We start from the raw sequence: 25,633 nt of genomic DNA on the forward strand, positions 1-25,633 counted from the left end.
CAGGAGCAGCTGGTAGAGTTGGTCTTCTATGTGGCTTCTCCAGAGACCATCAGGTCTGATAGGTATCTCATGACCCCACCCACCACCATAGCCTTACCCAGGGAAGACCACCAGCCTGGGGAAGGGGAGTGATGGGGAAGAATCTGGCAGAAATAAAACACCCCTGACAGACTCCCCAACACCTTGGAGTTAGGTCTTGGCTGTGGCCACACTAGTGGGATGAGCGGGAGCCGTCTGGGACCCAGACAGTGCCCTTGATCTTGTCTTTTGTGTAGGGTGCTCTTGGAGTTCCCTCTAAGCCGCTTGTGATGGTTCATCTTTGTCAACTTGATGGGATTTAGAGTCACCATGGAAACAAACCTCTGGGTGTATGAAGTATGTCAAAAACACTTAAGAGGGTACAGAAGACCTAACCCTGAACATCACTGGCATTGCTCCATGGGCTGGGGTCTTGGACTGAATAAAAAGTAGAAAGGTGATGGAAAGGGACCGATATTATTCACCGCCTCTGTTTCCTGACTGTGGACGGCACGTGACCCCCACTGGCCACCATGCCTTCCTCGCCATGATGGGCTGAGTCCTTTAAGTTGTCAGCTCAAATCGACCTCCCTCTTTTAATTTGCTTCTTACAAGCAGGGACAGAAATGGCTAGCCTCCCCTCTATGAGGACAGGCATGCTCCACATAGCTAACACCAGTGACAAGGGATGACCCTTTCCCGTTTCCATTTGCTCTGTTTTGTTTCTCTGGAAGTGGGAACGGAACCAAGACTTCGTGCATGCCAGGCAAGAGCTCTACTGCTGAGTTCTGTCTCGATCCCAAACAGCAGTATTTCCAGCAGTCAAAGTGACGTTTTAACTGCCTCATCTTCAAACAACAGAAAAGCAACAACAATCCATTCTTGCTTTCAAGGCCCCGGTCTTGACTGTGTTGATTTCCTTTGTCGATCCATTCATTCTGTACAATGTTGATTTCTTTAAGACCAGGTCTCTCATTATGTAGCTGTGGATCCACTGTGGATGTCCTGGCACCAGCTGTGTAGACCAAGACCAGACTGGCACCGAACTCCCAGAGATCCACCTGCCTCTGCCTCGTGTGAGCTGGGATTAATTAAGGGCTTGTGCCACCGCTGCCATTTATCTCCTGTGCCGTGTTGTGATGAATGTGTGAGTGAGCTTTGTTTCTTCTGAGAAACTGAAAGCTTCTTTGTTGCTAGAACCCTATTTCATTCCCTTGATCTGCTTCTGAGCACTGGGAGCAGAGTTCCTCACTATGGCAGCTGCCAGCCACAGTTCCCTGTTGAGTATTTTGCATATATATATATATAGATAGATAGATAGATAGATAGATAGTATGCATATTCACATCTTTCCTATATATGGCTATCAGAGAGTTTAAAAATTCACATTGTATCCCATGTTTCCTTTTTTTTAAGATTTATTCATTTTATTGCATTGCATGAGTGTTTTGCTCACACATGTAGGTGAGATGTATGTGCATCATATGAGTATCGGGTACCCTTCGACGTCTGAAGGGGTGTCAGATCCCACTGGACTGGAGTTATGAATGGTTGTGAGCTGCCATGTATGTGCTGGAGGTTGAACCCAGGTCCTCTGCAAGAACAAGTGCTCTTAGTCATCGAACCATCTCTCTGGCCCCTGTACTGCATCCCTTGAGACACAGGTGCTTGCTGGCTTCACTCTGCAAGCATTCCGTGACTACTACAAAGATTACTCCCTCTCCTCTCGTCTATTGCCAGAATAGGCATCCTCAGGTCATGCATCTGGACTAGAAGTATAATCAGTGGTTAGGAAGCTAAATGGCAGCGTGGGAATACAATTTTGGCAACTAATGGGGAAAAAAATCCTTTGAAACTGATCAAAGTGTGATGTGGTGATTGGTTGCAAAACGGGAGAATAATAATTCAGATCCTAAGTACACTGTTATCAAGGAAATACAGGCCTTAGCCTCCCTGGCAGCCAGTGACTAAAAGTTATACACAATGAATTGTTTTCACAGGAGAGGCAAAGCATTTCTAGAAAATATATTGTCCAACAAATGTCTTACATAGTAGCAGTGGGCGATAAGCTGGGTGGTGTTCCTCGCAAAGACCTGAGAGTAAATGTCACAGTGTTTTCCACAAGAGAGGATCCCATCCTCAAAATCAGAGTTAAAGGGCTAGGTTTTCAGGTGGGTATAAGATGTCATGGACCATTATACTGTCTTGGCCAGGAGAGTGGGCTAGTGTCTATTTGAAAGTAGGAGAAAAGGAAGATCAGGAAGAGGAGGAGTGGGAAGAGGAGGGGCAAGAGGAGGAGGAGCAGGAGGAAAAGGGGAGGAGGAGCAGCAGAAAGAGCAGGAGGAGGAAGAACAGGAGGAACAGGGTAGGAGGAGCAGGGGAAGAATCAAGAGGAGGAGCAGTGGGATAAGGAGCTGGAATAAGGTCAGGAGGAGGAGGAAAGGTAGGAAAAGGAGGAGGAGCAGGAGAAGAAGCAGAGCAGGAGATGCAGAAGGAGGAGCAAGAAGAGCAGCAGACAGCAGGAAGAGGAGGAGCAGGGGGAAGAGGACTGGGAGGAAGAGCAGGAGGAGCAGCAAGAGGAGGAGCATGAAGAGGAAAAGCAGGGAACAGAGAAGCTGAAGGAGGAGCAGGAGGAAGAGCAGGAGGAGAACCAAGAAGAAGAATGGGAGGAAGAGCAGGAAGAGCAGGAAGAGGAGTAGAAAGAGCAGGAAGAGCAGGAGGAGTGGGAGGAGGAACAGGAAAAAGAGCAGGGGAAGAGCAGGAGGAGGAGGAAGAGGATGAGGAATTGCAGGAGGAAGAGGAGCAGGAGAAGGAGCAGGAGGAGGAACAGGAGGAGGAAAAACAGGAGGAGGAGGAGGAGAAGGAGGATTGGGAGGAAGAGCAGGAGGAGGATCAGGAAGAGGAGTGGGAGGAAGAGCAGGAGGAGGAGCAGGAAGAGGAAGAAGAACAGCAGAAGTATGAGGAGGCAGCAGATCAGGGGGAGAAGCATGAGTGTTTCCAGTCTTGGAGCTGCCTTAGCCCAGCATTGGACATCATGACTCAGCTGGACGAGCTGTCTGAACTCATGCCTGTCCTCCACTCAAGAATAAAACAGAAATGGGCCAGGGGTTCAGCACAACGGGTAGAGTGCTTGCAAGCAGAAGCCCCGGGGTCAATCTCCAGCATCACATAAACTAAGAAAGGTAGCACACAGCTGCAACTCCAGCACTCGGGAGACAGAGGCGGGGGACCCAGGCTCAGGGTTGAGCTTGGCTACAGGATGGGTTTTTTGTGTCTTTGTATGTATGTGCTCCTATGTGTATATATGCACACATTGGTACAAGTGCACATGTACGTGTGTGTGTGTGTGTGTGTGTGTGTGTGTCACTTGCTGAACCTGAAGCTCTTAGATTCAGCTTAGCTGGCTGGCCCCCAAATTCCAGGGATCCTCATGCTTACGCTGGGCATAGGGGCCTAGAATGCTAGTACCTGAGACACTGGAGGCAGGAGGATGGCCATAGTTTCAGGCCAGCCTGGGTTACAGAGTGGGTGCTAGGCTGTCTCAGGCTATAGAGTGAGATCTTATCTCAAAAATATTCAATAAACAAACATAAATAACCAGACAAAGAAGGCCCTATTTAAGCTGTATTCTGGTCATGGCAGCAAGACAGCATGGAACTAACCAGAAACTTGGCAAATCAACACAGAAATCGCCTTCCAACTATCTTGCCATGACTTTTCTCTTCACCTTACACAAAACGTAAGAGAATGACATAACAGAGTCACTGTGGAAACAAGTCTTCATCTTAACCCAAATCCAAGTGCAACCTTAGACTGTGGCTTCAGCCAGTGTGGTGGTTCAAATATGCCGGGCCCCTGGGAAGTAGAGCTGTTAGGAGGTGTGGCCTTGTTGGAGGAAGTGTGTCACTATGTAGGCGGGCTTTAAGGTCTCCTATTGCACAAGCTCCGTCCACTGAGGAAGTCTCCTCTCCTGACCACCTTCAGATCAAGATGTAGAACTCTGGCTCCTCCAGCACCATGTCTGCCTGGAGGCTGCCACGCTTTCCACTATGATGATAATGGACTGAACTTTTGCAACTAAGCCAGGCCCAGTTAAATGTTGTCCTTCATAAGAGCTGCCTTGGTCTTGGCGTCTCTTCATGGCAATGAAACCCTAACTAAGACAGCCAGGAAGCAGGGCTCTGAGGTCCTGTGTGTCCACAGCCCTTGGCAGTGGTGGTAGGCATCCCGGCTTGCCTGGCACTTGCTCGTGGGATCACACAGGGACCCTGGAGCTGTCATTTCCCACTCTAGGAGTTCATTCCAAGGCTTGTGCTTGCATCCAACAGCGCAGTCTGCGAGTGTGCTCTCAGCCTCTGCTACCGCGCACACCCAGGCACTCGATCTGTTGAGCAAAATGTCACACCATACAGGAGCCCATGCTAATTATAATGTCATTTCCCCCACCGAGGCGCAGATAATTAAGGGAGAATATTACAGTGTTTTCAAACTCCTGGAGTACATGAGAGGAATCTTGAAGTAACCTGCTGGAGATGAGAATTAAAGTGCTCTGAGCTGTCCCCCTTGAAGGTCACCTGACTAGAACTGGAAGGTCCTTAAGGATTGAACTAGGGTGCCTCAGAGGAGGAGGGAAAAGAGGAGGACGGGAGGAGGGGGAGAAAGAGGGAGGAGGGGAGCAAAGACCTCATGCCCACCAGGCTCTGCTGTGTTCTTAAGTGGGGTTACACGGCAGGTGACTCGCCTGTTGCGATAGCTGTTAAGTTACTTCATAGTGAAGTGCAAGGGGAAGTGTTATCGCCAATTTACATCTGCCAACACCGAGATGCTCAGGCCTTTACCCCAAGCCACGCGGTTAATAAGACAGCTGGTGGCTTCAGGACTTAAGTCCAGGCCTTACCGATTCTAAAGTCTATGTCCGTCTAACCCTGATGGGTCCTCGGCCACCCTCAACTGCTGGTAATGAAGGGCACACTTCTAGGCCATTCCTGCACCCTTCTGTGGGGCTCCTTTAGGGACAGCCTTGGCTATGGAAGAGATCTCCCATCCAGGTTGTCCAGCCTCAGCCTGCTGCTAAGCAGAGCCCAGGACATCTGGAGCGAGAAGTCAGCCAGCATACCCGGCCGGTGTCAACAGAAGCTGACATTTCATGTGGTTAAAAATAAAATAAAATAAAAAAGCAAAACGTGTTCTCTGAACTTTTCGGAAATTGCTGAGATGCTTCGCCACTTATCAGTAGAAAAGAGGCCAAGAAGCTCATCCAGGCAGAACAAGCTGAGTGGCAACTTTAGTTGCTGTGTGGCCCTAGGCTCCGTCTCTGAACATCTGCACCTCTGTGTCATTCAAGGGGGCAAATATCTAAATGTGATCATAAACTACTTCCAAGACCTGAGTAAATACCTTTTATTACTGTGGTGGTTTGAATAGGTATGGCCCCCACAGATTGAATGCTTGGCCTACGAGGAGTGTGTGGCCTTGTTGGAGGAAGTGTGTCACTGTGGGGGTGGGCTTTGAGGTCTCCTATGCTCAAGCTCTGCCCAGGGTGTAATCGGTCTCCTTCTGGCTGCCTTCAGAACAAGAACTCTGATCTCTTACTTCAGCACCATGTCTGCCTGTGTGCTTCCATGCTTCCTGCCATGATGATAACGGACTGAATCTCTGAAACTGTAAGCCAGCCCCAGTTAAATATTTTCTTTTGATAAGAGTTGCCTTGGTCGTGGTGTCTGTTCACAGGAACGAAACCCGAACTAAGACAACTGTCATTGATAATTCAAGGTTACGTGTGGTGATGACCTGCTGTATCACCAGTCACTGAGAACGACACCCAATGTCCAGAAGCAGAATGTGACTTAGCAGCGACTGTGTCGTGTTTTTTTCCTGGGAAAATCCATATCTAATAATAGAGCATTCTGCCCAGTCACAGAGACACCATGCTTTTCTCTGTGACTATTGGACTCTGGCAAGCGGTAGCCCCAACCTTGCTCCAAGTGCCAGCCCTCCAAAGCCGCCCTTGTTGCACATGAAGATGTCATGCTGGAGCAACCTGAATGTTTGAAACACACAGAAGCCAGTGTCTTAGGCCATGATCAGTGGAATCCTGACTTTTAGTGGTCCAATAAAAATCCAAACCCAAAAGTGAGTGGGACTCATCAACACCCCAAAGCCAGTTCCTCCTCCAGTGGTGCTGTGGGCATTCCTCAGTTACAATACACTAAGAACAGATAAGGCTGGTGGCAGGGAGCAAAGTGGGAGGAGCTTAAAGAAGGAAACAGGGATACAGAGGGGACAGGGATCCCAGAAGACCATCAACGTCAACTAACCTGTACCCTTGGGGGCTCCCAGAGACTGAAGCGCCTAGCAAAGAGCACGAATGGGCTGGACCTAGGCATCCTGCATATGTAGCAGATGTGCCTTCAAATCCGTTGTCTTCAAAGAATAAAAAAGTTTCTCCGTGACCTGGCAGTTCAGGCTGCAAGCAACAGAGCATGCCCACACAGAACCATATTCCTACTCGGCACTGAACAAGGCAGAAGGAAGCCAAGTGCGCAGGAGCTGACTAATACAAGCCCAGTGACACTCGTCCGCACGGATGCCTCTTGTTCCTAGGACAAAGCCACTCTGGAGTCTATTTCGGCTCGTGGTTGCAGAGGATATTGTCCTCTATGGCAGGGAAACCATAGAGGCAGGGAGGTGGCTGACCTCGCTGCATCCACAATTAAGAAGCCGGCCTCAGCTCCTTCTCTTTTGGACTCAGTGCCCAGCTCTCGGGCTGGGGTCTATATCCAGGCAGGTGTTCCCCTACTTGGTGGAACCCCCTGGTAATCCAGAGGTGGGTCTCCTGGTGCAGTGCCATGGGTGGTGACCAACCATCGCATCACAGAGTGAAGAATGTTCTGGGCTTAAATGAGAAGCAGAACATACGTGCCGTACAATAAAAGAACAGACGACCCGAGGGAAGGAAACTAGCTGCAGCAGGTCACGTGGGCAGCGCAGGGCGCCAGCCGTCCATGGGAGGGCGGAGTAAGGAGATGGAAGCATGCGCAGAGGTGGGGACGAGAAAATGACTGCGGCCAGGCGTGTGCTTTCTCTACAGGACCGGAAGGATGTGGGTACTGGACTGTGGTGACCGTTGCACACCCTTTGACACCAGTGTGCCTGGAAAGGGTAGCTTTATACGGAATGCTGATTCTTTCTCAAGGGAAACTAGCGGAAACAGTGTCCTCTCTGTGTGGAGGGCAAGTGACATCTTCAAGCGATTAGTGGACCTCCTGTAATCCATTTTTAAAAAATAGAGCATCATGGGGGGAAAATGTTGTCTAGCGAGGTCCCCGGGAAGGAGAGAAAACATGTGATTATCTTGATCCCTTCAGTAAAAGGCAGCTGGGAGTCCGTTCGCCATCAGCATCTTTTTGGCACCGAGAGAGCTGATTTAAACGGGGAAGCAGCGAAGCGTCCAGCGGGTGGAGATAGGCGCTGCTGTGGCCTACGCCTGAACTGGGCTCAAGTTTTGAATGGGCTCAAGTCCCTGCTGAACTGGGCTCAAGTCCCTGCTGGTAGCACTGTCCGGGGAGGTGAGGCTTGGCTAGAAATAGGAAATGAGTGTGTGTGGCAGGACAGGCGGGGGTGGAGGGAGGGTGGGGGTCCCCGTACCTCATCTCTCGGCCCTATCACCTCTGTCTGTCAAAGACCAAGGTGCTCTGTTTGCCGTGCCTTCTTGTCACTGTGACGGGGTAAATCCATGGTGGGCCAAAACAAAGTTCTCTTCCCTCAGAACCCCAAATCCTCACTTAGGTGCTGTCTGTGAGGTTCTGAAGTAGCAATGGCACGCCCGTGATAAATACAGCATCACCCCCATGGTCCCTCACTGTGCACACACATGCATACAACTCGCACACTGCCCGAGTGCATGCGTACACAAACGCGCACACACACTGCGCTCGAGTTCGTGGCAGACACACGCGCGCACACACACACACACACACACACACACACACACACACGAGAGACACAGACAGACAGGGAGAGAGACAGGGAGAGAGAGGGGGGAGGAGAGAACTGAGTCAACACTTTTTGAACCCCCACCCACAAGGCACAGTGAATAAGTTGCAGTACCACTGGACAAAGCCTATAGAGAAGGCCAAACAGAAGCAGCCTGGGAATGGGAAATGAGGAAGCTGGAGCTCAGTGGAAGTGGGTGGGGGGGGGCAGGAAAACCCTGAAAGACTCAAGCTAATTGTCTCTGGCCAGCATTGCACTGACTGATTTGGTGTCTGTGGCTCAACCAATGAGAACTTTGAAAACATCTGCGTTCTAATGCTTGAGCCTATTAAAACTGCCCCGAGGCGGAGGAGGATTATCAGACTCCCATTGTGCTGAGTTCTCTGGTGCAGCCATCAAAGGTTCAAACAAGAACGCCGAAGGCAGAGTGACTGTCTTGCCTGGCAGAAACCTGAAGAAGCTGGAACAAACAGGAAATGGATGTCCCCAGCTCTACACTGGCATCTCCTGCAAACCAGAGTCTTGTCAACAACTTCAGAACTGATTTAAGACCTTTGACGTATTCTTTGTAGGAGAATATGTCTGATCTTTTCGTTTGTTTTTTTAAAGTCATTATGTTAGTAGAAGGTTGTTAAAGCAGCGGTAGTTAACTAATACAGTCCACCTTGTTTCTAACACAAATGTTAGAAATGTTAGGAGATGGCTTTGAGGTTATTAGGTCATCAGGTTGGAGACCTTGGGAATGAGATTAGTTACACACACACACACACACACACACACACACACACACACACATGCACACAACCCCAGAGAGTTCTGTTCCACAATACAAGAACACCAGGCTAGCCCAAATAAATGTCATAAATGCCTAACTTCCCTCTCTACTTCTACCATATGAGGACACCAGGCTAGCCCTATTGTGTAATTTCTTTCTCTACTCTGGTGGGCATATTGAAAACCAGGGATCCTGGTGTGGTTAACTCACTTTGGGACATCCCCTTCCCCAAACCCGCCTTTATCTCATCACAAGTAAGGGTGTTTTTTTTTTCCCCCCATAGGGAAGTTTGGGTCTAAATCTGATAAAATCATGAAGAAAATAAAAATTAGTTATAACCCTTAGGAACAGCCAGCCAGCGTTAATATTTTGTTTTCTAAATTTGTTCTTGAGTTCCCTGAAACTAAAATCACTTCTGACTCAAACCCCGAGCATTCCTTTGAAACCATTATTAGTAACTAGCAACGATGACAAGCCAAATAATTAAAATCAACCACTGTGCTGTCCTGGAGACACAAACAGCAGCCCCCCGGGTCTCTATATCACAGCAACAGCTGTCAAATGAACTCAGCTCTTGACGGTAAGGAGAGGGGAAAGAACAAATAAACCCGTGCCGGCTTTGCTATGGGTCTCCATAATCAGCCTCACAGGGGGAAGGCAGAGGGCCTGCCTGCCATTCACCCCCAGAATCCATTGACAAGCTGGGTGGGGTAGCACACACCTGCAATGCCTGAGCTGGGCAGGCGGGCATGAGCGCCCTGTGGTTCATAGGCCTGCCAGTCTCACCTCATCCCTGAGCCTCAAAGTCTGGTCAGAGATCCTGCCTCAGAGAGTGAAGTGAAAGGGAGAACGAGGAAGACAGCAGATATCATCTCCAGCCCTCCATTTCATGCCCACCCATGCAACACACACACACACACACACACACACACACACACACAGAGAGAGAGAGAGAGAGAGAGAGAGAGAGAGAGAGAGAGAGAGAAGTAGTGATCGATCATTCAGCTTGGCTCTCCTAGCACAGAAGTGGGGAGCAAATGTATCTGCCCTTCCTGGTGCTGGAGCAGAGAGAGCAGCCATGGATTGGGCTGCAGCTCCAGTACCTGCTGTGATAGTGGGCTGATAAAAGAACACAGTGGAAAGGCCTTTTGGAAAGATGCCCCGTTTAGCAGGAAAGCGCACAGACTGAAGCGGCTGAGTGTATGATGGCACAGGACACATCAGAGGGAGAACTCAAATGGCTGGGAGCTTGAAGCATAGCTCAAAGCACTGGAACCTGATGACTGAACACATGAGCCAAGGTAACCTTTTTTCCCTTTAAGTTGATGTCTCTCTGGTATTTTGTTACAGTGATGATGTTAGTTAACCAAGGTCAATAACTTTTGGAGTCCAGGAGGATGGTGAAGCTTGGAGGCTCCGGGATTCATCTGTCTACGCGTGTAGGTTTTTTACACATTAACTCAAGTGCTTTGGGTAAGTACCAATGCCCTCAGGTGTGTGGTCACACTGCAGAACACTCCAGAGCCAGGCCACCCACTAATAAGCCCTCTTTCTACATTACAGCACAGGTTTTTTGAGAACAAAGTGTCATCCTCGGGGTGTACAAAACTGAGGCGGCAGAGACAAACACTTCAAAACAGAAAATCAATTGTCCATTAAGTCATTCTGGAAAGTCTATCTGAAAACCCAGAGTCCTGGAGAATGTCAAAGATGCACCTAAATTTTTAATAAACCATAAAGGATGGTGTTAAGAAAGGAAACCTTTTCAAAGGCGGCTGGACAGCCTCTTAAAATGACTCTTGTCAGAGAGCATCCGACAGCTGACAGGAACCGTGAGCGAGTTATCTTCTCCAGACGACAGCAGAAACCACAGACACGAGAAATGAACCTTGCTGGGCACTTCAGAGTTGTGTAATTTCGTTTTCCAGACAGGGTTTCGTAGAACTCAGGCTGGCCTCGAACTTGCCATGTAGCTAAGGATAATCATAAACTTCTGATCCTCCTGCCTCTACCTTCCTGCGTGCTGAGAGTACAGGTGATGCCACAGTGCCCAGCAGTTCTGGGCATCAGCCTGAGGGCCTTACGAATATTAAACTACACTCCACCTCTAGAACAGCCTCCCAGCCCCCAGTTGTTCTATTTTGTTACTTAGGACTTCAGTGATGTCCTACAGGGCCAAGGATTTAGAGAGTAGCAAGGTGCTGTCTCCGTTGCTTTTCTGTTGCTGTATAAAATGCCTCCAACAAGAGAGAAGGGCTTGTAGTTTAAGAGCACACCTATGGTGGCGGGGAACTCAAATGGCAAGAACTTGAAGTCTCTGGTCACATAGGCCACCGCTCTCTCTACAAGGAAGCCGAGGAGGTTGAAGGATTCTGTCTAGTTACTTATCATAACCAGGAGTCGCCCAGAGAACAGTGTGCTGGAGCTGGCTTTTAGGGTGGGTCTCCCCAACACAATGAATCTAATGAACACAATCCCTTTCAAGTGTCCTGAGGCTAAACAATCCCTCAGAGGTTTGTCTTCTCGGCAATTCCATTCGCTATCAGGCTGATGATTCATCTAACACTGAAAGTGTCCATGAGCCGCAGTTTACCCCTGTAGTCGGACTCGAACCTGTGTACCCAGCCCTCTGCTCGGGATCGCCCCTGCCTGACAAGAGTTAAGCCTCCTGCTAAGACTGCTGCTGCACGCTGTAAGCCAGGATCCTTGCTGGACCTGACTCTGAGCCCACTAGATGGACCTTCACTCTTTAAATTGCTTAACGGAAGTCCTGAATGAGGGACTATACTGTGGCTGACTGGGAGACCGATAACCTACTTCTGCAATGACCAGTGTTTTACAGGCTGGAGGAGAATCAGGAGTCCTCAGACACCCAATGGGCTATTTAAGATTCTGTGGGTATCACGGCAGGGGCCCTCCAATAATGCAAACCCATTTAGGTCTTTCTGGCACTGTGTGCTGGGGTATGTGTGTCATATATATGTATGACTCCACATGAAGACAGACTAAATTGGGAGCTTTAGAAAAATTCACCAAGAATGTCTGCATCTGACCCAGAAAGGGCTGAAGGGCCAAGAGGGAAATGGCAGAGAGCCAGGCAATTAGGAAAATTCTTAGAAAAGCAGCCTATGTATGATTATGGGGCGGAAATTGCTGTAACTACGATGGAAATTAACAGAGAAACACATCTCTCTCCTCCTAGAGAAAAAAGCCCAGCTTATAAGTGATCTGGCGCAGTCTTTTTTGGTGGATTCCATATGTACTAGACTATAATAACTCAGACAAGGCTACACATAGCAGCTTTTTGCAGGAATAAGAGTTATCAAGTTCCCTAGAGGAATAACCCCAATCTGCCCATATTCTCTGCCTCGGAAAAACTGAAGCCAAAGCCGGGAGACGGCAAAATAACAGCCACATGGGCCTTGAGAGAAAGGAAGAAAAAAAAAATCGTCACTCTAGAGACCCTTGTCTAGCTGAACCGATCTGGTCACAGACACCAGACAGGATCAAGGAACTCTGTGTGGATTTGTAAAACAAATCCTCTAGGACAGCCCCTGGGGAGTGCGACTGCGCATGCTCTGGGACAGCTCCCGGCCCTCCTTCAACCCCAACCCCACCCCCACCCCCAAGGCAACTGCGCATGCTCAAATTTCAGCAAAAGATGGATGGAAATGATTAACAACCCAAGACTGACGGAGTCATGGTTGAAAGACCTGAGGAGCCCGGCCTACACAATGGCCCCCATCTGTCGAATGCTCAGAAAGCCAGAGTGTGGTTCCGACGCCCGGGGCGTGGTACCGAAGCCCGGAGCATGGTACGGAAGCCAACAGCTGTGTGTATGTTTCATAGAGGTCTCTAAAGAAACCGTGACACATTAGTCCCATTTCAGCCATGAGAAAACCAAACAGTATTTAGAGATGACCTCATCATTGGGTGGCTGAGCTAAAATCCCACAGTGTGTCCCCAGAAGCTTGGGCTCCTTCACGTGTTTCTTTTTGTAGTAGCCTTGGTGCTTGTTATTTTAAGCTTAGTCACGCCTTCCCATTGCTCTAAAAGAAATATGATTTCTTTTATTTAATAGTATTTGTTTAAAAGATAGCATCTTTTAAAGAAAGCACCCAGTAAGTCTCCTGCTACTGGGTTACATCCAAAGATATTTAAATGACTCTGTAATAGGAAAAGTTCTTACAGATGCTTTTCTACAAAGAAAGCATCCAAGTGAAATTTGTGTTAGTCGAGGCAGAATTCCATACTGTTTTCTTGGTATGTGCATAGTGGGGTGTATGTTTGTGGGTGTACACGTTTGTGTGAGGGTCCACATGTGTGCGTGTTTGTGTAAAAGCTAGAGATTAACCTTAGGAGTCCTTTCTCAGCTCTGTGCATCTAATGTTTGGTAACAGCATCATCCCCCGCTGTCCTGTAACTCACCAGACCAGCATTTCTTAACCTGTGGCTCATCTCCCCTTTGGGGGTGGAATGACCCTTTTACAGGGGTTGCTTCAGACCATTGGAAAACACAGGATATTTCCATTACGATTCAATCAATACAATAGCAAAATTAGTTACAATGTAGCAATAAAAATAATCTTATGGTTGGGGGTCACCACAACACGAGGAACTGTTATTCAAGGGTCACGGCATTAGGGAGGTTGAGAACCCCGGCAATCAAATAAGCTAATCTGATGGGCTGACGAGCCCTGAGGGTCCTCCTGTCCCTGCCTCCTCAGTGCTGAAGTGACAGTCGTAGGCCGTCATGCCCAGCTCTGTCACTCGGGTTCTGTGACTTAGACTCATGTTTGCACAGCAAACCCTTCACTGACTGAGCTATCTCCCAAGCCCCCGAATTTCAGCATATCCTTCAAAATCATCAGCCAGACATCCTGCACTTACAGGACCCTCCCCCCCCACCCCCCGCCATCCTAGCAAGCACGGAGGTTACAAAACTATGTTCCTCGCGATCTGGTACCAAATATGTAAAGGAAGGGACCCCACGGGTCACGGTAGCAGAGGTCATGTAATGCCACTGGAAAAGTGGGGGGGGGGGGGCAGTGGGATTTGCAAAGACTGTTGTAGAATGAATCACCCACAGCATAGAAGAGCAACCTCCACTCTCTCCAAACAGGACTGAGGTCACTGCTGACAGTTACCCCGTTAGGGTGCACAGCCGTGTGGACGAGTGGCTCCTTACCTGGGATGTTGTGTATGGTGATTGCCAGGATGAGCAGAGCAATCTTCCTCCAGCTGCTCGTCCCAGGCTGCCCCGAGTTCCTGTGCAGGGCTCCCGCGGGGCCCATGTCATCTGGGAGGTCAGTAGCTGCCACCTTCTTCCTCTGGTGTACCTCGCCATTCTCACGCTTGTCTGTTGGAAAGGAGAACGGAGAGGCGGGGGGTGGGCTGTAAAAATGTGCATACTGGCTTCTGGACAAGCAGCAGCAAGAAGAAGCCTTCAAGCCAGGGGCCATCCTACATTTAGACTGCCAGGGACCAAGAATCGCTCGATGGCTCGGCCATTCCTTTGGACAGTAACCCAGCAAGCACCCAGGAGCCCCCCAGTCTGTGCCTGGAGTCTTGGTTCTAAGAAGGGGAAGATGCCGTACAGAAAGTGGGACACAGAGGGCAGGTAAGGAGCCCAGATTGTGGAATCGGGCCATCATTTTTATTTCATGACCCGGCCACACGTCGGCTGGGGAACGCTTGCTAACCAAGTGTTTTCACTGCGCTGAACTCGAATTCCCTGATTCAAAACAATGGAGCACCGAGCTTATCAGGGAGGGGAGTTAAGGGGTTGCAGGAAGGGAGAGAAGTCCTGGGTGAATGGGTACTGTTGACTCATAGGCACTGGCCATGTCAAGTACCAACACTGGAGCCCCACAGGAGTGGCCGAGCCTTCCGTGAGTGAGTCCCAGAAGAGTGGCAAAGCTCTCTTGGGGTCTGAGTATGAGTGTGGACAGTGTGTGAAGTAGAGGTGCACCAACACTTCCTCCCATCCCAGTCCCCACGTTTGTGGCCTCTAGACTGCCCCCTATGGATTCCTACTGACTAGCTAAACCTGCTTCTTTGATTCAGCTGTGTATAGTAACTGCTTTCCTGTTCAGCTGTATATAATAACCCTGCCTCCTTGATTCGGCTCTCTGGTCAACTCTGCATAGGTAAGGCACCAAGTGTCTGGGGTGCTGCAGCGTCTCCATCAGAAAGCCCACCCGGCCCAATTCCAGCTTTTATATGCTAGTGTGCCCCTGTGTTTGCCATTTCTCCCTTCCCTCACCCCTCAGTTAGGCCAACCCTAGAAGCAAGCAAAGAAGACTCAACAAGAGAGTGCATGGGACGACTCTGAGCGCTGGACACATGGACTGATATCATTGGTGACCTGTTCCCTTTCTCTACGAACTCTACAGAATGATGTGCGTGACCCTGCTCCTGGTCATCCCGAGACTCAAGGAGAACAACTCAGACGTCAGGCTCAGCCAAGTCCGATTCCCTCTCCGAGAACACAGGGTGACTTGCAGGTGTGGGTGCTGAAGCTGACACACAGGTTTAGGAGCAGATGTAGAAGAATAGGAGACAAAGGCAGCTCAGCAGACAGATGGAAGGAAGCAATGTGCTCCAGTAAGCAAAGACAGGCAAGCATCCAGCAGGACAGACAGACAGACAGACAGAAATACATGACAGCCCAGGTCCGGAGGAATGCTCAGAGTCTGAGTTCATAGACTAGCAACCTGAAAATTCCCACTTTGATTTGACTGACAGGTGTGTTGATTCAGGTTCCAAACTCCAGCCTTTGGGAGGCTGAGGCAGGAGTATCTCAAATGTAAGACTAGGCTGGGGTACATAAAAGACTCTGTTTCAACAAAGCAGTTCTCCTGGTTTGGACTACAGTGTTGCTGTTTCTTAGACTGCCATCTTAAACAGTGTGTCTTAATATGTGACCCAAATGTGTTCCCTTGTCCCCAGGTTGTCTTTTTATTCCTAATATCCATTAGGATATTGGCAGATAAACGTGACAGCAAGAACAGGAAGTGTGGGCTTGGTAGAGACAGACCTAATGGGAGCCTAGAGCATCTTGGGCAGAACCTAAGAGCTAAGAGTATGGCAGCCACACATTGCATTTTGGGCTTGCCCTCTGGATAATTTTGCAATGACATTGATTATTCTAGTTTACTTCTACAGCTGTGATAAAATACAAAAGGGCAACTTAGGGGAGAAAGGGGTTATTTTAGCTCACAATTCCAGTGATAGTCCTTTATTACAGCAAAGTCAGCATGGAGCGAATTTAAAGAGCCAGTCACTTCATATCCACAGTCGAGGGCAGAGAGCAAGAAGTGCACCTATGATCACTTGCTTGGGCTCAGCTCTGTTTCCCCACCCTAATATAGTTCTGGATGCCTGCCTAAGGAATGGTGCCACCCACTGTGGAGTGCGTCTTCGCACAACCACTAACTTGAGACAGTTCCTCACAGAAATGCCCACTGCCAGCCCAACGTTGACAGTACTTCTTTGAGACTCTCTTCCCAGGTGATTCTAGGTCAAAGCAGTTGCTGCTGCTGCTGCTGCTATTTTGTGGGACTGAAGATGGAGTCCATAGGCTCTGCCATTGTTGGTGAGGAACTGACAGTGACCTGCCCTCCTAGGCGGAATGTGAACCACCTCACCCTCATGTGTTTTGGAGATCCCTACTGTGGGAGGCGGCAGGAGGCTTACACTCTGCGACTTTGGGTACAACACCATAGTCCATGCCCTTGGCCTAGGGTGACAGGGACTGTCAACATTCATCCTTCCCATCACCACTCAGGGAGCGTCTTTCCAGAAGTGGGAAATCCCTTCTATGGAGATGAAGCAGGGCAAGACCTTCCTCAAATCCAATCTAGATGACCTGGGTCTAGAACCCACAGTGGAAGAGGACAACCAACTCCTAAGAGCTGTTCTCTGACCTCCATGCCATGGCTTCTGAGTGCCACCTTGCCACTGCCACATACTAATAATAAACAAAATACAATTTAAAGCAGAAACAAGGATCACCTCTGAAGAGTTGGTTCTGCCCTTAAAGGGATTCAAGTGCGGTTGCCAGTTCCCTCATCCTTGGCTAACTTCTGGTAACCCCAGGTCCAGACAATACAGTGCCCTCTTCTGGCCGCTGCTGGCAACTGCACTCAGAGTCACATTTTTTTTTTTTTTTAAATCTTTTTAAAATGAGAAAGAAAGGGGGAGCAAGGGAAGGGGAGTGGGGAGAATGAAAGAAAAGAGGGCAGGGCAGGAGAGAAGAAGAAAGGGGAATAAAGGAGGAAGGGAAGGAAGGCCTCAAATTGCTCCTTCACAATGCTTAACTCATAGCTGGTCTCTAGAGAACTTAGTACCTCAGTGGGACAGCAGCTCTTCCTGGGTAACCCTTGGAATTCACTCCAGGCTGAGTGATGCCCACACCGTGTGTGTGTGTGTGTGTGTGATGTTCCTGCCCCTTGGTCCCATCTTCAATGTCAGACACACTAGGTAGGTTCACCTGTATGCATAGGTGTTTCTGTGTGTGTGAGGCCAGAAGTAGTTTTATACACCTTAAGTTAATATCTAGATGACCCAGACTGCAGAGGCTGGTCAGGAGTTCCCAGAATTCCAAGCTCCCAGTCTAGAGTCAATGGGACAGCTTCAGTGCTGTCCCCAAGCCTAGCACATGCTTTCCTGCTTCCTCTTCCCAGATACCAAGCCTGAAATTCTCTCTTCCCTGCATTCCAATAGACTACACCTGGTGAGCACAAACTTGGAGCCATGGGCTGAGAAACTGTTGTCTGCTGCCCAGGGACGCAGCTGCCCCTGTAACATGACAAGCTCTGACATTCTCTCCACGGTGGTGGCAGAGCCATCTTGATCAGCAAACCACTCTCGAAAGTGCAGTTTAATTCACAACCTACTCTGCAGCCGAACACTCGCAGATGGCCTGGAAGCATGACTGTGCCCTCAGGGGTTCACGACACATCTAGGGAGGTGAATGTGGGGCTAGCCTCCTCTTTTGTAGCCCATGGGTCCAGCCACACAGGGACACAGATGGTCTGTGGTCCCTGAGAGGGACCGGTTGGAACAAATGGGCCCAGTGGTGGAATCTCAGGCCTCCCATGAATACAGCAATGCTAATTAACAGATCAGCAGCCACGAGAGAGCGTGACTAAAAACCCCCACATCTCACTGGAGATGAGTTCATTACGATAACACAACAGGCAAGTTCTCGCCTACTGAGCGCACACGGCTCCAAATCCCTGAGAAAGGTCTTGTTTCTAAGGCCCTGTTATGAAACACAGTAATGAGTGGCCAGGGATATGGAGTGACTATGTACTGTGTGTTAATGAACAGCATCACTGAGGTGTGGGGGAAGGGCCGGGGGATGCAATCATTCCCCACATGAGGACTTGAGTTCAGACTCTCCCCCACCCCGCCCCTGAAGCCTTGTAAAAATCTGGCAAGAAAGAAGCTGGCAAGGTGGTTGCCAAGTCTGGTTCACGGTAGAAGGAGCAAACCAATCTTCTAATTTGCTCTCTGACCTCCAAATGCGCACACTAAATTTTACAAATAAGGGTAATTAAGAAAACTTTAAGCCGGGCAGATACCTGTAACCCCAGTGGGAGCGTGATGGGATACGGAGGTTAAACAGGTTCCTAGAAGTTCACTGACCTAAGGCCAAAGAGAAAGCCTGTCTCAAAACGGTGGGAGGAACCTAAGGAATAACCGGAACCCATGGCTGTCCTCTGACCTCTATGCCTGCATGTCTGTACACGCACAAGCATGCCAGAAACTGGAGTTACAGTAGGTTCTGAGCCATCATGTGGATAAGGGGAATGGAGACCAGGTTCTCTACAAGAGCATAAGTAATCTTTAACTGGGGAACCATCTCTCTGGCCCTCAGAACCCAATTCTTAGAGAGCATCGTTACAATGCATGCTTATAACCAAGCCTCCAGTAAGCTGAGTCTCTGAAAACAATGAGGAAAGGGATATATTAGTCCTTCCCCTTCTTCCATGCTGTCTCCATGTGTGTGCAAGTCAATACGCTTTAAAGGCAGCACGTGCCTGTAGTCACAGCATGCACGGTGATCTCCAACTATAGCCCAGATGAGCCAATGAACTCCCAAATTCGTGAGAAACCCTACATATAGACACACATGCACCCTATAATACACACATGCACCCTGTACACATATGTGCATTATGTTACATCTAATTTACATTAGAAAGCACATGTCAGAAAAGACATCCCCACACCCCAACATGGTTTCTTTCAGTACACACCCAGCCCCTTGTCCAGCTCATGTATGTGGATTCTGTCTTCCTGCATGTCTGAACTCAGGGCTGTCTCTGCAGGGAGACTGGATGGAAGGACCACGGGGCCTACTGTAGGACCACAGCTCAATCAGTGTGTCACTTGCTTGTCTACTGCTGAGATGAAACCCTATGACCGAGGCAACTTATAGCAGAAAGTGTTTAATTGGGCCGACAATTCCAGAAGGTTGGTCCATGATGGTGGGGTGAAGGCATGGCAGCAAGAATAGCTGAGAGCTCACACCTCAAATCACAAGCAGGAGGCAGAAAGGACACTGGGAAAGGCACAAATTGTCTGAAACCTCAAAACCTGCCCTCAGTGATACAACTCCTTCCAATAAGGCCACACCTTCTAATCCTTCCCAGACAGTTCCACCAACTGATGATAAAGTATTTAAGCATATGATCCTGTAGGGCCATTCCCATTCAGGTTACCAGATTCAGTTACTGGTTTCATTCAGCAAATGCGGCCTCTGATTTCCTTGCTATAAAATGTATGCGTTTAATTATATCTACCCCATGACATCGTTCCAACAACTGAATGTGGTGCAGTGTCTGGCTCAGAAAACACACAACCCACAGCCCAGTTTTATATTCTTCTGATGAACCGAGAATATGAGAGCATCTTCTACAGTTCTCAGTCTCTGGGATTCTGTTTAATGGACCTAGGGCTTTTGGCTAGTTCTAGGCCCATTATATGCCTAATGATTTCTCTTGAATCCAAGCAGAGACTGAACCACCAACCAAAAAGCATACATGGGCTTAACCTACCCACCCCACCCCAACACACATATCTAACAACAGATTCAACCTGGTCTTCATGAAGGTCCCCCAACAACTAGAACACGGGCTGTCCCTGACTCTGTTGTCTGCCTATAGATCCCTTTCCTCTACTTAGGCTGCCTTGTCTGGCCTCAGGGGGAGAAGATGTGCCTAGTCCTGCAGTGACTTGATGTGCCACGGTGAATGTGTCAGTACCCAGGGAGTGTACTTCTCAAAGGAGAAGGGGATAGGGGATGGAGGGAAGGACTGTGTGAGGGGTGGTAGGAAGAGGGGGGCTCCAGCTGGAATGTAAGATGAATAAATAAATTAATGGATGGAAAAGCATTCAAGCTATTACTCTTGCTGAAAGCTGTAGTTACCACCTCTTGCCACATGGAGTCCCATTTGTCTGTGTCTTCCCAATCTAGAACGGGCACCTATCCTGGGAAAAGCCCCATCCTGTGTGACTTGATGCACCAGACTGTTGTACTTTGGCTTTCTGGACCATGTTCATCAGCGGAGCCCGTAACAGAGCAATGGCAGTACTTGCTCCTCTCCCCTAGCACCCCTGTCAGGCAGCTCACAGCCACCTGTGACTTAAACTCCAGGGGACGTACACCCTCTTCCAGCCGTGCGTTTGCATACACATACATGTAGGCATACACACATGCATACCAGGATAAACAAGTGAGAACCCCTTCGTTTGTCCACGGCACTCGGCTCCACTCCCTCTTCTAACTGATCTTGGCTTCACGTTGGCAGACAAGGAGAAAGCTTCAAGAAGATGGCGGGAAAACAAAAGTGAGTTCTTGGCTTTTGATCTTCCGGCGGCCTCACTCCAGACGGCTAAAGGAGAGAAGGGGTTTCCACGGGGTGTTTTGACGTGTTAGTGTTTTTTTGCTGCATGACGTCAGCCAACTGTCAGGCAGTGGGCAGGTGGGTCAGCTGCACAGTGGCCATGAGACTGGCCTGTCGCTTGTCTGGAGACAGTAAGAGCAGGAAAAGACATTACAGGCATCTCTGCCCAGCCAATCATCTTCCGTCACTGAGTCCTACCAGACTGTACACCAGGAGTGTCCTCGAATCTTACGGAGCCCTTCGGATCGACAACCAGGAGATACAAATGTAAGGTCCCATCATAAAAATCAATGTCAGGACATTCGCCCAAGTCTCTTGGACTGAATACAATCGAATGCAATTGAATGGGTCCAAGAGACCACCACAGGATCTCTCCCTCCTCCTCGCTGTGGGGGTAACACACCCCACCCAAAACAGCTCCTCTATGACCTTCTTCCTGGTCACAAAATTACAGATGAGTGATACAGGGACTGGGAGAGATTGAACAAGTACACAGAAGATGGTGCACACCACCATGACCTCACTGAGAAAAAGTACTAAGGGGGACAAGTGCCCTTCCTTCCCTGCATCCCCATGCGGTGGCGCTGGGCGGAGATATTATGCTAGGCAGTGTCACACTGCTCTTGGTTCCCACTGAACTCAAGAGAAGAGATTTCTCCTGTGATTCGATGCTCCTTCAGGCACTGCCGAGCAATACAGATTGGTTCTGGCTTTCCCATGCCTCTGGGCACCGAGGCTGCCTTTAAACTGTTTCCTTATTAAATATCATCGCAGATGGTCAGAAATTCAGAGGGAGCAGGGAGATGGCGTCACTGGTACCACTATGGACAGCATTTTGTCCCTTTCATCGGCCACACTTCAGCCAGTACTGGGTACTTTTCAAAAAAATGCATTCATGTGTGGGAGAGGATGCGACATCTCCCTTAACTTGTATCTTCTTGGTTGCAAAGAGAGTGGTGGCCTGACGTTTGCCATATCCTCTTTTTGTGATCTGCCCTTGGCCCAAATAAGGCCTCTTTAGGTAATTACTATGTGACTGGCTAATTCCTTACAGCCAGGTCATTTTTCATGTGATCCACTTATGTCTATCAATGACTGATGAGTCCTGGCTGGTCAGAAGGCTGGAGCCAGGGAGGTCAGTATGAACCAGACGGATGCATCCACCTGGCTGAGGGAAGCTTCCAGAAAACTGTCTCAACGGGTTTTGGGGATCCTTGGGAGTTTTCTAGAGATTGTATAGTATCTTTTCTAAAATGCTGTATCTGGTTTACTTGTGGCAATGAGCCACTCTGGTCAGTTTCTCTCTCGCTGTTGAGATACCACTCCTTCTGGGAACAGAGGAGGAACACAGCCACTCCCCCCGCCCCTTATTTTCCTCATCTCCATGGACTCCCCAAACCCAACCAGCAGCCCTAGGATCCTTAGAGCAGTCATAGCTCTTTTGCAAACAATACAGCAGGAAAAACCCATTGTGAACAGGGCCCCAGCTAAAGATGCCTGACATGGGAAATAAAAAGCAGGTGGCTGGGTATATATAAATTTTAGATGAAGAATTTGTTCATGTAAATATAACCTAAGCATTGCATGAGAAAATAGTTATACAAAAATATACATTTATATTTTGAAATTCAAATTTAGGCTCTCTCTCTCTCTCTCTCTCTCTCTCTCTCTCTCTCTGTGTGTGTGTGTGTGTGTGTGTGTGTGTACTCACTTATGCAAGTGCCTGTAGAGGGCAGAAGTGGGTGTCAGTTTTCTTCCCCAATTAATGCCAACCTTTTTTATTTTTCAGATTCTCGGGGACCAAGATTGAAAATGCTCTAGACTGGCTGGCCTCTGGGTTCCTGGGATTTCCCCGTCTCTGTCACCTCAGCCCTGAGTTCTGAGGTTCTATTGAATGCTTCAGCACCTGGCTTTTATGTGGGTTCCGTGAGATCGGAACTCAGGCCCTCATGCTTGAACAGCTGCACCGGAGACCAGCCCGCTGCACTTTTTCTGATACCCCGGTTTGTGTCTGGCCAAGAACAAGGGTGAGGAAACTAGTTACACTGCATATGGAGAGCAGGCGGGCGCTCGCCTCTGTCTGGAGCCTATCAACGATGCTCTTCCTGTGCCTCCCAGAGTTGCAGACCCGAACAGGGTTCACTGGAGACCAGGGAACTGCGGATAGAGAACCAAAGTATGTCCCATGCTCTATTACTGTCCTCTAGGTAGAGAGACATCTGGGCCCCACCATGGAGCTCGAGAAGCACAACCAGGAATTTATGTGCAGCCTTCTTAGCCAGAAAGGTTATTTCCACTTATTGCTCCAGCAGGCACCAGCTGCACGGTGATCGGAGCGGTCAGAAGCTGCCCGTGTAAGGCGGCTCGTTTGATTTCCCGGTCTTCTCAGGTAGTGCATGTTTTGACAGGCACCAAAAGCCACCGCAGCTGTACCTTGAACACTTATGAATAAGCAAATGGGTCTGCATAATTGGCAGAAATTAAATGTGCAGCTGCGGAAGAGGCAGGCTCACTATTAGCGAAAGATTTCTCATCCATTAAGCAAACCGTCCACTAAAATGGTCCTCGTTCCAAGGATCCAGGTAAAATAATTTTGATGCTCAGGCAATAGAACCAAAACATCCAGTAATATTAAAAGCCTATCTATCAGACCGGATGTTCTGCATTAAAAGGACAAGCAGCAACTTCACGGACCTGGATTCACTCCCGGTGACTTAATTGTGAAATCAAAATTTATCCTGACTTTGGAGAGGCGTCTCTGCTGGACCATAGCCCGCCCTGAACCAGGCTGCCCAGTACAAGAGCTTCCACGTGCAAATGTGATTGTCACGAACTCCAGTGGAGCTGACAGCAAAGTATCTACATCAAAAGGGGAGATGCTCAGTTGGTAATGTGCCTGTCACACAACCAGGAGGGCCAAAGTTCAAATCCCCAGCATGTATGGGCATGGCAGTGCAAGCTTGTTGTTGTTTGGCTGTTTTGGTTTTGTTTCGGTCAGCTTGACATAAGCTCTGGTCATCTGGGAAGAGGGAACCTCAACGGAGAAAATGGCTAGACTTGAAAATTAACTTCAGGGCTCTTCCTCCAGTCCACAAGGGAATGCTGTCCTCTGGGCAGTAAACACTACTTCTAGGAGAGTTTATCTGGGGCTCACAGATCCAGAGTCTATAATGGCAGGGGCAGCAGGAGGAAACCAGGAGATCACACACGTCTTTGAAACACATAATACCTGCCCTCGGTGACATACTTCCTTTATCAAGGCCACACCTCTTGATCCTTCTCAAACAGTACCACCAACTAAGGACCAACCAAGTAATCATTTGTCTGACTCTTATGGGGGACGTATCATCCAATCTACCACACATCTTATTCAAAGTTGCTGTGACTATCCACAAGAGATGCTCAGGATGGTAAGAGGCCCTCCAGGAGATCAGAAACCAGTCCCTCATAGAAGGAGAAAAGGGTAGGGTCAACAGACTTTCACCTGAGGCTCTGGCCACTCCTTCCTGTGTCCCACTCATCAGCTCTGGACTTTGGTCTGGCACTGGCACTGTCCCTGGTACCCTGTCTGGAGTGAGTAGAAACATTGGCTCACATCTCCCCATCATGTCTTCGTATGACGTACCTAACAGGCTTATGCCTGATCCTTCCCTGCATCTGGCAACCATGAAGATACATGAGATTCTTAATACCCAGGGGATGTGGCGAGGAAAGGAACTTGAGCTTAGAAGGCAGGCTAGAGAGAGCTCATTGGTCAAGGACTGGTGTTCCATTCTTGGCATCCACACAGCGCAGCTCACAGTCAGGTAGCTCCAGCTCCCCTTCTGGTCTCTCTGGTCACCTGCACACACATGCACATTTCATTTTTATTTTTAAAGACTAGGAGGTAAAAAAAAATAGCTAAGCTGCCTTGAGAGAAAACACTGTTTCCTTGCCTCAGACCAAAGCCCTTTCCAAGAGGATATTTGCTCTCACAACACAGGGGGAACGGAAAAGAAAATAAAACCGTGGCAGAGTGAGAGGAAAAGAAATGTCCCCACCTTGAGGGAGGCATTCCCTCAGCATCCCCAGGTCTGCCCATCTAAATCACCCCTCATCTTCCACACCCTCTCCTGTCCTGTCAGTCAGTCTGCCTCAGGACCACATCCAAGAAGACCAGAAGTTCCCCCACTTCGGAGTTCAACTCCTGTACATGGAGTCCCATCCAGTGTGGTACAGTAAAAATGAAAACTATCCTGTCTAAAGCCACATCAGACAATAAAAGGCCCCAGGGACCTAAAACCCCGAGGCAGCGCTGGCCTTGTGGGTTTCCTTGTGGCTTACACTGTAAACAGTGGATGCCAAGCTCAGTGAGATCGATGGAGATAGGGAAGAAAGAACACGGCCCTAGTAGGAGGCGCTGCTTCCTGTCTTTGCTCTAAGGAGGCTGGGAGGTTGTGTTTTCCAGCCAGTGCCTAGTTTCAGCAGGGAGAGCATCTCAGAGAGGAACTGGGTGCTGTCCTGGGAGGCTAAGGAACCATCTTGGAAGACAATGGGGAGCAGGATAACCCATAAACAAGAGCCGCTGCAGTGCCCTGGGGTTGGCACCTGTCTCCAAAGTGCTGGAGATCATATGGCTCTTCTGAGGTCACCAAGGCTGAGTGGAGTCCCCTCCCTGGCTAGAACTGTTGGCCCCACCTGCTGGGAGGTTCATTTGTGAGGTCACGTGGTACAACCAAAACATCCAAGAAAGTGACCCCTCCTTAAAGTCCATCTTCTGACCAGTTTCTGTCTTCCACTGAGGCTGGAGGGTTCCCAGGCTTGCCAAGTGGTTTGGGCAGAGGAAGAGACTAAAAGAGACTGTGCTGATACCCTGCTCAGAAGAGCCACCACTGCTGTGGTACAGCACGTGACCAAGGAAACCAGGGGAGGAAAGGGTTTGTTTCAG

General features: G+C 49.1%; 1 protein-coding gene across 2 annotated transcripts in view; it reads right to left on the reverse strand.

Annotated features, from left to right (window-relative positions):
• The window catches only part of SLC39A11 (solute carrier family 39 member 11), a 321,165-nt gene that overhangs the window by 112,795 nt on the left and 182,737 nt on the right, over positions 1-25,633 (reverse strand). For both annotated transcript variants that reach the window (XM_080923278.1, XM_080923277.1), the window contains exon 6: positions 13,977-14,147. In XM_080923278.1, the coding sequence (XP_080779404.1) occupies positions 13,977-14,147 (171 nt within the window). The remainder of the gene's footprint in view (positions 1-13,976; positions 14,148-25,633) is intronic.

Source organism: Micromys minutus (assembly GCF_963924665.1).
Source record: "Micromys minutus genome assembly, chromosome: 10".
NCBI lineage: Eukaryota > Metazoa > Chordata > Mammalia > Rodentia > Muridae > Micromys > Micromys minutus.